Source organism: Molothrus ater, chromosome 8 (genome assembly GCF_012460135.2).
Source record: "Molothrus ater isolate BHLD 08-10-18 breed brown headed cowbird chromosome 8, BPBGC_Mater_1.1, whole genome shotgun sequence".
Taxonomy (NCBI): Eukaryota; Metazoa; Chordata; class Aves; order Passeriformes; family Icteridae; genus Molothrus; species Molothrus ater.
Window position 1 is genome coordinate 26,872,538 of NC_050485.2, and position 13,785 is coordinate 26,886,322.

The 13,785-nt window shown below is 37.3% G+C and overlaps 1 protein-coding gene across 4 annotated transcripts in view; it reads left to right on the plus strand.

Annotated features, from left to right (window-relative positions):
- VTI1A (vesicle transport through interaction with t-SNAREs 1A) overlaps positions 1–13,785 on the plus strand; it is a 267,159-nt gene that overhangs the window by 8,903 nt on the left and 244,471 nt on the right. For all 4 annotated transcript variants that reach the window (XM_036385470.2, XM_036385471.2, XM_036385468.2 and 1 more), the window contains exon 3: positions 2,310–2,420. In XM_036385470.2, coding sequence (XP_036241363.1) covers positions 2,310–2,420 — 111 coding nt within the window. The remainder of the gene's footprint in view (positions 1–2,309; positions 2,421–13,785) is intronic.

Consider the following 13,785-nt stretch of genomic DNA (forward strand, 5'->3'; position numbering starts at 1 on the left):
TAACAGGTTTTTAAGAAAGATGATTGTTAAGTTAACCTTGGGGAAATTGAGTGTAAAATCTAGCATGTGCCAGAAGAATTGTGAATTTTTGAGTGAAATTCTAGTTTTAAAGAAGACAAAACTCTTTCTCTGTTATTTTCTTTTATATTTGATGAAGGACACATCATGGAATTGTTGTGTTGCAAATGCTGGGTTATTATTGTCTCGTGTTTTTTAGTTTAGATCTCTATTTTAGTTCCAGGGCTTTAGAATCAGAATAAAATAGTGAAGCTTACAAGTTTCTTAAAATATAGCAGCTGATTCCAGAGTCCAGAGCAGATTCATATGGAGAAGTTCCTGCGGGAGAGGGAGATTTATTTTGCAGTGAACAACATCAGCCACACTACTTTGTTGTATTTTTGAATGGAAATACAAAGGGCTGCTCTGCTTTTGCTTGTTTATGAAAAATATGATTTTATGACCAATAAAATAATTTCTGAAAATGGAGAAGTATGAAATTATGTTGCATTTAGGTTCACCCTTGCTTGGACCACTATGTTCTGCATGGCTTCTCATGGAAATTTCTCAGCCCAGGCACAAAATGCACCCATTTAATACCATGAGGAAAAAATATTGGTAAATATTGGTCAACCTAAATAAGCTTCATTGTTATTCCTTGGACCTTACACTCTCCAATATTGACTCTTTAGAATGAACATTTTAGATGTCATGGATCATGGTCTGATTGTTGGTGCAAATTCTGGATTTACTGGTATATGTTTTTGTTTTTATATAACAGACAAGGATTGAGACTTCATTAAAATATACATATACATACATACATACATACATATATATATATATATATATATATATATATGAGGGAAATGTTTATAGAACATTTGAGATCAAATATATTAAGATGAAATTGATAAGAAATAAGCTATTAATTCCAGCTATTGGTTTAATTTATAATACCCCTTTGGAAAGTTAAGCCTGAGCTAAAGAACTGGGTAGAATTAGAAATTGCTTTGTGTGTTTCAATTCATTAGTGACTATTTAATTAAAGTCTGCTTTATAGTTTATTATTGAATATAATTTTGTATAATCAGAATACATCAGGCAAAATGACTTTTGAGTATCTGGCAATTCCATTGATTAAATTCAGATGCTTTTCTTATGATATGAGGATGAAATTTCAAAGTGTAGGCAAGTGATTACATAGGAATAAATTCTAGCAGTCCCTTGTGAAGATCTGCAACCAGTAGCTTGGGACCCTAATTGAGAAGCATTTCTGCTCCTATGCCATATTGTTCAACCAAGATCAGTAGGAGGTGAGTAAACATTGTTTCAGGGGCCTACAGCAACCAAGGAGAGGTATTCTTTTATCTTTCTTAAGTAAATTGGAAAGATTTTAAAAGGCAGGTGTGGATTCTTCTGCAGTTCAAAACAGAATTCCTGAGCAGACAGCACCAAATAGAGCAGGCTTCAGGACCTAGTGGGCAGGTAATTAGCAGCCCTCATTTACAAGTTTTGATTTGCTGTATCCTTGTGCCATATTCTTGTATTTCAGGCCCCTTAGAAATCTACATGGCAAGAATAAGTAAAAAAAGCTTTTGAAGGATAGAATATGTCTCTAATTTTTTAATCCATTTGACTGTATACAAGTTTTTGAATAGCATTGTCATTGAACCCTGAAATTCAGCTATTTAATATTCTTACATATAAATTTGGGACATAGATTTAGGTAGACAAAATTTGGGACATAGATTTAGGTAGACAATTCAGGTTATGTAAGTCTGCTGAGTTAGCAATGTTTAGAAAAAAGAATTAATTTATTAAACATTAGAATTGCTTTATTAAACACATAGACTGGTGGTAAATAAAACTTTATATATACATATATATATATATATATGTAAAATACCTTTTTCAAGCAATGGTTTCCAAAACTGCACAGCTAGGTGAAGGTAGGCTTTCTTTTGAACTATGCTCATTGGTAGGAGTTATCCTGGTTTTTGTTTTGTTTTGTTTTTGGTTTTTTTTTTTGGTTTTTTTTTTTTTTTGTAAGAAGATGTATTCATCACAGCTGGAATTGAAATCCAGAAATGTTTGGCTCAAATCATTCCTTCTGAGTGTTAACAATACTAAGGTTGTCACTTGTTTCTTGACTTAAGACTGTGGAAAGATTTTGATAAATTGTTTGTATATTGCAGAATAAGCAACATTTTTCCTTATAAAGAAGGAATATTTCTTGAGCTCAGGTAAATTTCTTCTTGCTTTAATTAACCTTTTGATTTATATACCTCCTCTTTATTTTCACTTGTCAGCTTGAGCAGATGGAACTTGAAGTTCGAGAGATCCCACCGCAAAGCCGAGGGATGTACAGCAGTCGAATGAGGAGCTACAAACAAGAAATGGGAAAACTTGAAGCTGACTTTGTGAGTTTTTAACTTATTACATAAAGATGGCATCTCTAAGAATTTTAAAAATAAAACAATGCAGTTATTTAGGCAAGCGAGAGGGCATTTTTGACTAGTGTGAGAGATGAGTTCTGCATATGTCTTGCTATGTGTGTGGACAGATGAAAACCAAACTGGGGAAGAGAAGCTTTTCTTTTAGCAGCAGTCCCACACCAATATTCCAGTTGCTAAGCCTCCTGTCCCTTTACTCTGGAACTTTTTTGTTTCTCCATCATTAGATACTGTGAGTGTTCATGATGTATGCAAAATAGTCAGCTTTTAATCCTATTTCTCAAGGAATGACAGCTTGTAGTGATGTGGGCAGTAACATGAAAGCAATATAATCTCCAATCCGTGGAATTTTTCAATGTAGTTTATCTCATGTGCACTTCATTTGTTAGTCACTGTGTTGTCTTTTCCATTGCACTTAGATTCTTCTTGGCTTTTGTACAAATTGTTTATAAATACTACATTTTTTTGAGTAATGGATGCAGACTAACAAGATTCCCTTGTCTTTGGGCTTCTGCTACAGTTATCAGTCCTTTTTTTGTGGCTGGGATTTGCACTGAATAGATTTACATAGAGACAAAACTGTTTCCTGTAAAATCATGAAAAAGTTCAAAGGGATTGCAAAGTGTAGGAAAATGCTATGTTAATTGGCAGCAGCTCAGTTCCTTCAGGGTAGGGAGAAAGAAATAACTAGTGGCAGTATTTTCCATTCACTGGAGAGCTGTGAATTTCCTCAGGTTGCTGGCAGCAGTTTAATCCTTCAGGGGAGGGGAGTCAGTGTTTATACCTGCAGCCAAGAAATCCAGCTGACTGTCACTCCTCTGTGCTTCTGCCAAGTTGAACAGTTGCACAAAAATGTATGAGAAGATGGTTGCAGTTTGTAAAGTTTGAGGAATGTTAGAATAAAAAGACTTGCATCAAAATTTTGAGGCAGTCTCATCTGTTCCCCTGTAGGAATTGTGTGTGGCCAAACAGTGACTTCCCAGAGAGAGCAATTTCTGGACCAATTGTGAATGCTGTTTATCTTCTCAGATGTGTGAGAATTTGCTGTCAGCATATATTTGTTCCTGGCCTATTTCTATATGTAGGTAGATGGTGGAATTCATACTGTCATATTCCCAGGCAAGTGAGAATGAGAGAGTTCAGAGCTGAACACTGTATGGAAGAGGAGAAATGAGTGCAAGGAAATGCATCATAGCACTGGGAGTTACGTGGTCACAAGAACATAAGTTTGTGCTCAAAGTGAAGAAGCAAAGACAACATGAGAAAGAGGAAGGAACAGGTCATAGTAATGGATAGAAAGAGCAGCTCAAACCCAAGGATCCTCAGCAGAAGATCAAGGAAAGAAAATGATGCAAAGGATGGAGCAAAGTGCTGGAAGAAAACAACTGTGCTTGAAAAGAATCTCTTACATAGCAAATAGTGGTGTTACAACTAAATACCTTACATAGTTCCAGATTCAAAGTACTAATATTTTTCTAATTTTGTACGTAAGGATTTAAGACTCTTTTTTGATTATTATTCAGGAAAATAGCAACTTGTTGGAAACTATGGAACAGAATTAATGGCAAAAACTGCATACCTCAGTGCACAGTCTTTTTCATTAAGTTCTGTATTTCAAATGCAAAGTGAATGTAGAACCAGCACTAGTAATTTTATTTTATATTCATTGATAGCATGAGAATTGATCTTGTGATTATTTGAATGCTTCATAGCATCTGAAAATTTGCCCTTATCCGAACAGTTATGGAAAACAACAGCATAGCAACATGGAGAAGGAAACATGAGGTTTGTGGAGTGTTCACTTGCCCATTCTTTACTGGCACGATGAACAACATTAATGTTTATTTTTGACATTTAATACGTAACTGGTGAGTTTATTTTGTCTTGAGCAGTGTGTGTAATAATGACAAAATGCCATCACTGTAATACTATTTATTAGGTGCTGTGGCATCTTTGTGAATATGTAGGGGTTTTTTTCCCATACACCTTCACTATGTTGAAGTATATTCTGAAAAATACAGGTTTAAGCTCTCAGATTTAAGCTGTATTTAGAGGAGTTGCTCCAAACACAGCTTTTCATCTCTAACTTTTTAATCAAATAGGGGAAAAGTTGCAAATAGGAGATTTATTTCCTCTCATTGCTAATCCTTGCAGTTAGGTGTCAGTGCTCTGCAGTCCAGGGGTGTGTGAAGGCAAAGGATTGCAAAGGCACTGGAAGGCAAGCCTGGATTGCACTTGCATAGTGGTAACACACAAATTGCAGTAAATAATATCCAAGCAGAAAAAAACACCTTGCCCTGTCTGAGCCCTTTCTCTTGAAGGGAAACAGTGATAATGAAAAAAAGAATAGCACGATTTAGTGTTTATAAGTACTCAGGAAGCACAGCACTGTGAATACTGATGGGGAAAAAGAGCAGAGTGAGCACTGCACCTCAGCTTTAGGCAGGAGTGGTTACTGATGCTCACCTCAGTGCTCTGCAGTCTTCTCTGGGGAGAAATACCAGAACAGGGCAAGCATGAAGTGATGCTTCTCTGCAGAAAAGCTGCACACATCTCCAAAAGCCAACTTTCAGGCTTGTGATAAATGTACTGAAATAGAATGAAACTGTTTGATAAGCCTTATACTGTCTTTTTTAACTTGCAGATGTAAATCTTGTGTTTATTATCTCATTTGCAATAGCTCACCCCGGGCCCTTCATTTCTGTAGGGGTGTTGGTCCCTGTTAGGTCAGGAAGGACTGCAGGGCTCTGCCGGGCTGTGAGCGCGCTGCTGGCTCTATCTTGTGGCCCCAAGTGGAGTTGCACATCACAGACCTTGCGCTTTCCAGGCTGCTCCATGGCTTGGGACCACCTGCCAAAAAGAGTTCCTGAAGCTTAAAACAATCTTCCTATCACAAGTGTTTCCCCTGCATCTACCAATGCACCATTGTGCAGTTTAGGTAGGCACACAGTGTGTGGTGGTGGGGAGTGGGGCTGTGGCTGATCCCCATCCCCAGTGGGCACAGCTGTGAGCAGCACTGACAGCAATGAGCCATGGAGTGCCCAGGGACACTGAGCAACACCAAAGGAGCAGAGGGCACACAGGGGCAGTGCATCAGCATGAGGGGATAAAAGGTTGGGCTAAAGAACAAGAAGGGCAGATGCTTGCAGCCTGCTGAAGTGTTGTTACTCCATATGGGCAGACACCTGAAGCCTTCTGCAGTGGTATGGTGTTACTCTGTGTGGGTTGAAGCCTTCTGATATTGTATGGTGTGACACTCTGTGTATCATGGCCCTCTTGACTGCAGCATGTGCTGTGGCATATGCTGTGACAGGTTCAGGCTTGTAAATATTTTTTTTCTGGCCGTGTCAGGTGTAGAATGTCCATGGTGCCTGCTTGAAGTAAGTTCTGATGGCAAAAAAAGTATTTTACGTATATGGACTATAGATGTTGTTTATTCATAGAAATAAAGCATTTTATGTTAATTGTTACCTTAAAGGAGCCAGTTTTCTTTAAATAGTGGGGATTTCTAGTGGTAAAAGGCTTACAGATTTTATAAATATTTGAGCTAAATGTGTCCCAGTCCATGTGAAAATGTAACTCTATAAACCTAGCATACATGTGGTTATTTCCTAGCATTTGTATCTATCCCTGGGGTTCCATGTACTGGCTCAATGTCAGGGCACCATAAAATAGAAAAAAACCAAAGGCAGGCATTTATTTTCCTGAAAAGCTTACTGCTGGCATATAAGGCATTCAAATAGATGAGGAAATATAAAGATCTTGTAAGACCACATTATACAGTAACATTGGTGTTACAAAAATGAATATTGCACAATCAGTGTTGAAAATGCAATGAGCATATTGAGAAAGAAGAACTAGCCATCAAATAAAGGAGGCTACATAGGAACTGTTCCTATTCTGTTGGCAGCACAGAGGTAAATCTTGCAGGTAGCATTTATTATCAGTTCAGGAGACAGTGCTCATTCCTTTTAAATCCTCAGAATTGCTACTGATTGTGGTAATTCTGACTCTCAAAATAACCTTTAAAAGAAGAAAGGGGGTGGGGCAAATTTGCAGATACATAGATGCTCAAGTTATGTTTACAAGACTTGAGTAAACATTTAAACATTGGCTTTTAACAATAGCTTCAGTCATTAGTGAGGTATGTATTTACAATTTATACCTCCTGCAGGTTCTTTTTCAGATTACTGTTAAAACTTCAGCTGCTGTTAAGCTTTAAAAACATTTAAGGAGATAACCAATGGAATTTTATTGGATTAAGTTAGCTCTCTTGTATGACTCTCAAATACTACCTAAGTCCAGAAGCTCACCTGAACAACTCATACAGCTGTGTCTGTTTGTTCTGGCTGTTTTTTGCAAATACCACTTCCCTCATTTCAGGTTCAGTCACCTACCCAGACAAATATGGCTATAAGCTTATGAAACCCTTTGTCAAATGACAAGTTGCTGGCTGTATCTTTATGGCCAGTCTTCCCCAGGTCTCCAGTTTGAACTAAAACTTAGAAACTCCACTGTTGCTGCTGGGTTATTTTGATTTACAAAGCATATAGTGCAATAATGTTCTGTACTTAGAAAAGTGTGAGCCATGTGTGGGACTGCTGTGTGTGTATCTTAATTGTTGTATCCTAACAGTGCTCTTGAAAGCAGGGAATCTGTCATGCCAAAATGTCATGTGTGCACAAGAACCTTGCCTGGGCAGGTACAGTGAAACCTGATCTGTTGACACATTTAAAAGTTCTGAAATCAGATTGGATTTCACTCTGTAGATAGTACAGCTCTTTTGAATGGGGCTGTGGAGGATTTGTTTTAGTGCACACAAGGTTGAACTAAGGTTCAGAAGAAAGAATTTGAATTATCTGGCCATGTACTTTGACAAGCTAATTTTGAAAAAGCATATTGTGAGCAAAAGTTCCTTCACTGCCATTTTTATAGATACTGTCACCTTCTTGAGATAAGTAATCACTCCTCTAATTCCACTCAAACTGCTCCTTACAGAGGCACTGTTTGTTTTCCTCTGGTACTTTTCTAATAACTTCTGATATGATATTTGTCTGCCTGACTGTGGCTGAGCATTAGGCTGGCCTCTTTTCTATAGAGGCTAACTCCACATTGTCCTCAGCTTATTTTCACTTGTGTCCCACCCTGGTGGCTTTGTGGTGGAAAAAGATAGAGGCATTTCACCTTTTGAAATTACTGCTATTTTAAATGGGGAAAAAGTGATACAGGAAAAACTGTTCTTTTTTTTTTTTGGTAACATTCAAGGCCTAAACTCATAAAATATTAGGAAGTGGTATAATTTAGAACCCCTGTAGAAAATTTGCTCTTAGTTATTTATGTCTTAAATTTCTTTTTATTTTGTGTGGAAGTATGAAGATGGAAGGAAATTTATTTCATAACGAAATTTACTAGTGATGTGATGCTTTTCTGTGGAGGGAAGTGTGAAAGATGGGAGTTAACATGCTTAATTTGTAATTAATCTAAAGGGTTATGATAATCTTAGCTGAGATTCCTGAGTGGCCACACCAGTGAAACACACCTTAGCTCCTGGGCTTTGTAATTCTGTAGGTATTGCTTACAAAAAATCATCCTGTGCTTGACCGATAAGTGTGTTATGCATCTCATAATGTGTGAAGAGATAATATGCTGGGTGAGGGCAACCAAGCAGCAAACTGTTAATGTCAGCAAAACTAATGCCTTAACTAGAGTCTTCTCTGAACCAACTCCCCCTTGACCCTCCCAGGAAATTCTGTGTCTGTCTCATCTGTTAACACTCAGGACTGGGACTGGTGACTTCTGTGGTGGCTCTTTGTTGGTCCTTCAGCAAGTTGTGGTGGAGGTGATGCACATGATTTTAAGAAAAACCCATTTGTGTAGCTTAGGCTTGGCTGACTGATTACAAATAAAGGTGTTTTCAGGAAGTGATTTGGTGAGTCTGATAACTCTTGTGTGTGGCTGGGGGCTGTGAATGATGGAAGGTGTATGACTCAGAGCACTGTAAGCATTCATGCCTTTTTCCTTTCTCCCTTCACACACAAAATGTTTCTGTACTAAAGTAAGCTGAAAAGCGGTCTGTGCAGACCAGATGTTAGTTTGTAGACATGTTCAGATTTCAGCCCTTTCCCCAGTAGAGAACTGCAATTTCTCTGTTTACCATGGAGTTTGTTCTTATGTTAAAACTTCTGCTTCTCAAAATAGTAGAATTAGATATGTTTGCTGTTCTTTCTAAAAGAGAGTGGAAGAAGCCATGTTCAGTCAAAATTTCTTCTGACCAGCTGATGGGTAAAGTGACTTCATATGGAAAAGGTGAATATGGGGGGAAGGAGAGCACAAGGGAGAAGGCTTTATTGTTTCCCACTCCCTGAGTGGTTTGTTGCTCTACCCAAGTGATACTCCTATACCTGTTGTGCAAAAAGAAGCAGCTGTTGCTGTCCTGCCTTTGATAGCAGCAGTAATCAAGGTGCTGTAGTTGAACATGGGTGTAGGGGGCAATGATGAATGAGGAAAACAGGGTGTACCTCATGCTCACACTTCATTGTATTGCTCACCTGCCTCCTTCAAGTAGAAGTTTGGTTTTGTTTCTATCACAAGCTTGAAACATGAAGATTACCAAAGAAAAACCAAAAACGAAATCAGATAAACTGAGCAAAAACCCCCACCATTTGAACGCGTTTACTTTTCAGGCTAGAACTGCCCACTCGACTTCCTTAATGTGTTATGATGCTTTTTGTTATTGTGGGGTTTTTTTTGGTTATTTTTTTTTCCAGCTAGAGCGAGGCTAGTTTGCATTTCAGTGCTGAATAGGAAGAGACACGTGCTGCTGGTAAATGATAAAGAATAGAGAGAATGTTGCTGTGGCAGGGGCCGGATGAATTCCGGCCGTTCCCGATGTCCCGGTGTGCTGTCCCTGCAGTGACGCTGGGTGGCGCTGTTTGTTTGCAAAGCAAGCGTCGCTTCCCCCCCTTTTTCCCCCCCCCAGGTTCTTTTTTTTTTCTTTTTGCCTTTTTTTTTTTTTTTTTTTTTTTTTTTTTGCTTTGGTAGTAACTGAAATTACTGTTTCATGAATAAAATATTTCTGGTGGGATTTGCATTTCTATATTGGCTGAAGATACTGTGTTGAATGTTTTATTAACCAGCCCAGTGCAACTGTCAGCCTATTAAAGAGATCCAATGGACCCTGTTTAGCTAAATAAACTAAATAAATCCAATTCGTCAAATTGTGTTCCTGGCTGTTTATTTTCAATTCTTTTGATGTACATTTTATTTTAAGTTAAAGCCACATAGATTTAAAAATTAATGTGAAAATAGAATGTAGTGTTTGAAACATGAGAAGACTAATTGCCATGGTCAAAAATAGCTTCCCTTTATAGTAAAGTTGCCATCTGGTAAATGGTGAACTTTTTATTTGTGACTGATTAACTGTCCCATGTCAAAAATTAGTTGGCAAATGAGTGGTTAATATCTTTTTTTGCCAGCTTGGTTTTGTTGCTTCCATGAAGAGAAACTTGAAATATAAGCACTGCTGTTAAAAATAACTGTTTCTAACCAACTTCAAGAGGTTTGTTCTCTATCTTGATATTTTCTCAATCAGAATTCAAGGAGAAAATTTTATATGGTCATTAGATAATAAATGCTTGTTGAAATTCTCATGGCATTGTAAGCAAATATTGGAGTGTTTAAAAAATATCTTAGCATAACTGAATACATTGCATGTCTGGTTGTCAAACAGTTGTCAAACGCTACAAATACTAGCATTCATTATATTCTGCTAGTACTAATAATATTTTAGTTACCTTGTTTCTGCTGAAAACGTTTGCCACAGAATAGCAGGAAACTGTAGATTTATGGTGATGTTACTGGGATAATACAATTTTTTCTGTGCCAGTTGCAAGTTCTTGTAAATGTAAATACATTCTGGATTTGTTAATAAGAGATATTAAGAAACGGTGATGGATGTATTTGCTCTTTCTTTCTGATGCTTTCCACAGCACAGATTTAGTGATGTTACATGTTAACTTGTGTGTTTTACTAGAAATCAGTTGCCAGGTATCATGTTTTGCATAGTTTAATTTTTATGATCTTGGGTTTCCAAAAGTGGAATATGAAATTTAGTGCAATAGAAATACAGTTTGATTAAATTGCATTTCTGGCTCTTTTCTCAAGAAGTCTACTATAATTGATTGAACAGCCCTTGTGAAAAGCTAAAGTGTTAGATGAATTCAAATATGTCAGGGATTCTTAAAAGAAATCATTTAATCAAGTAAGTCTACCTTTTTTCATGCAGATTTTTCTTACTAACCAAAACAGTAAATTTTTGTTTCTGCCTCCACCCCAAATTCTAACCCTAGAACAAAGCAGATATTTAGGCAGATGTCATCAGTGTTGGAGAGAGTGCTGTTCCCTTCTGTAAGTAGACTTCAATTTGTACTAAAAAAATATTACATTTCTTTAGTATTTTCTAGCTACAAATGTTTTTAAATGGTATTTAAAAACTAAACCACATCTCTTTTGTCTCAGGAAAAAAAACATTCCCATTTTGTGCTCTAAGCTGGTTCTTTTTAACTTATTAGTAATTAGCTCAGAAGGAACTTCATGATTTTGTAACACTTGCTATCAGGTAAAAAAAGATGGACTTTTATGGCAATGGAGATGTCATCTTGTTTCTGGCTTTTAGTGAGGAAGGAATAGAAAATAAAAAAATGGAGCTGGAAGTGTATTAGAGTGATTCTGCCTCCTCCTAGTAATGTTCTTTACTATGTGCAACATATGGAAAAAGTGCAAAATATCTCTGTTCTTTTGTTTGGTAGCTTTTTATTTTTACTCTGCAGTCATTTAGCAGTCTGTCCCAAATACAGCCAGCTTCCCTTAAAGCTGCTGTACAAACCTCAACAAAAAGTGATTTTTGGCCACGAAGTCTATTTAAACTTGCTGTTCTTGCTCAGTTAGGGAGGAAATCCCTGCAAAGGCTAGAGGATCTAAAGTTGTACATTTGACAATTTAATGCTTGTATACATTTATAATAAGTGGATCAAATGCAGCACCTCCCTTACTTTTCATTTGCTTTTTATAAACTGCCTTTAGGGTGCCAATGTGAGGAAAATAAGCCTTTTCCAATATTTAATGAATACTACAGAGGTTTCATTCCTAAAAGAGGTGATCAATGAAAATTAGAGTAGAAATAGAAAGATTACAGGTAGTAAAAAGGAATATAGCAGGTGGCTTCAGGGATCAGCAGTAGAACAGAATAATTTTTCCCTCTATAGTAACATTTAACCATTTCACATGGGTGTAATGAAAAAAGGGTTTTGCTAACTAAATATTTAGTGCCTGGCATATAAAGAGAAAGAAAAGGGGGAGTGTGTGTGTGGGCTCTGCATGTTTCCCATTGAGTGGCATTTGTGCATGCTTTTGGAACCCCCACAACTTTCCAACATGCCCTTAGTTTGGTTTTTTTTTTTGCTTTCTGAGAAGTTAAGACTAGAATGAATAAGGGTAGTGTTTGCCAACTTACCCTCCTGGTCAGTTTGGAAAACACTGAATTGCAATTGCAGGCTTTGTACCTGTTCACTAAAGATTCTAATGTGAATTCTGGCAAGTCAAAGAAAAGGCTTGTATTGTGTCTGGTGGGTCTTGGCTTGAGCCTTAGTTAGAAAATGCTCCTGCATTATGAATTTAACACCTCCTTTTCACTGATTCCTGAGTAAAGGTTTGAGCCATTATTAAATCGAGCTGTAACTTTTGCTAGGTTGTGTCACCAAGCAGGAAAAAAAGTGTTTATTTAATATTTTATTTGAGAGAATAGCTGCATTAATATCAAAGTAAATTCTCTTATTTCAAAATCTGAAAGGTTACTTTCCATTATGGTGGTTGGTATTTTGGGACATGTAACTGCAGTTACTTTGTCACAGAGATCCCCATTTGTGGAGTGCCTAGCACAAAGGGATTTCTCACTCATGACTACAGCTCTTTGGCACTGTAATGAGTATTAACTAAATAGAACTATGCAAAGGACTGGGTTGTTATGTTAATGTGTTTCTTGTGATTGTTTTTATTTGTTTAAGAAATACAGATTAGTGTCAGTATTATAGGTTGTTCTATTAGCAGCTGTCTTTGAAACCACACGTTTTCATGTTATGAGTTTCTGTTAAAATTTCTAGCATCCTTAAAAAGTGAGAAGCATTTGTCTGTGATTAATGTGGTTGTGAGTAAAATAATGCTAAGGCAGGGTCTAAACCCTGCTAATAATGCTAAGGCAGGGTCTAAACCACAGTGCTAGGATTTTTTTAGTCAAAAGAAAAGATTTGATTTGTACTGACTCTTTTGTATAATTTCATAATTCAATGTCATTAAGACCCTCAAGTGACCACGTGATTCCCCTCTTCTTTCTGCCCAGTCCTCAGGAGAAATCAGATTCTCTGGTTCAGTTGTGTAAGCTTCCCACAAAGTTAGTTCAGTCAACTAAATCAAGGTAAAAAGTTACAGAAAGGTCAGGATTAAGTTAGGGGTTGCTAACCTGAATTGCTTTCCCAGCCTTTTTAAGCCCTTAGTGCTCCTTTTGTCTTTTTCTTACCTTCTGTCATGTTGTCCTCTGTTAGATCTTTATTTCAGTTGAAGGCACCTGGGCTGCATCTTTCTCCTGACCCATACTTGGAGTCACTTTCAAACGTATTATTAAATCCCTTTTTTCCATTCATGAGCTACATGTCTGGCATTCAGCAATGCAGATCGGTGGCTCAGCACTTGGGCCCTGTAGAGAGCTTGGTTTAAAATGCATGTATTTTAGAATGAACATAAGGAAAATTTGCTCCTTTCTCCCCTCATTTTCCCTTTTCCTTTTTTTGTTTCTCTTTCTGGGGCAAATGTTAAAAGTTTTTACTTTTAATTTGTACCTAAAAAGTACTCTGTTGCTAAGGTCAGAACCACTGAGTTCTCTCATAATGTAGGACCAGTTTCCAACCCATTTGTATGTTTTAAAAAATGTCTTAGCTAAGGACTTTTCTCCCATCTGGAGCTTCTTGTACAGTGGTGGTGTTTGCTTGGACAAAATCCCCCAATTTTCCTCACTTACTGCATATGAGTCTGAATAGAGTTGCTTTTTCAGGAAAATGAACTGGAAACTCCATTTCAGATGTGCGCTGAACAGACATGAGGGTCTGAACAAAATGCTGGTGTTTCAGGCAGCTTTGAGGCATGTTGAAGGGTAAGATGTTTGATCTAAGAACTGGGCCAAATCTATTCTGCAATAAAACCTGAAATCATGTACACTACAGAAAAAGTAGTGGAAGAACTCCAACATGGTCCTGGTGTAGATAAATGTATTCTTTTGGAGCAA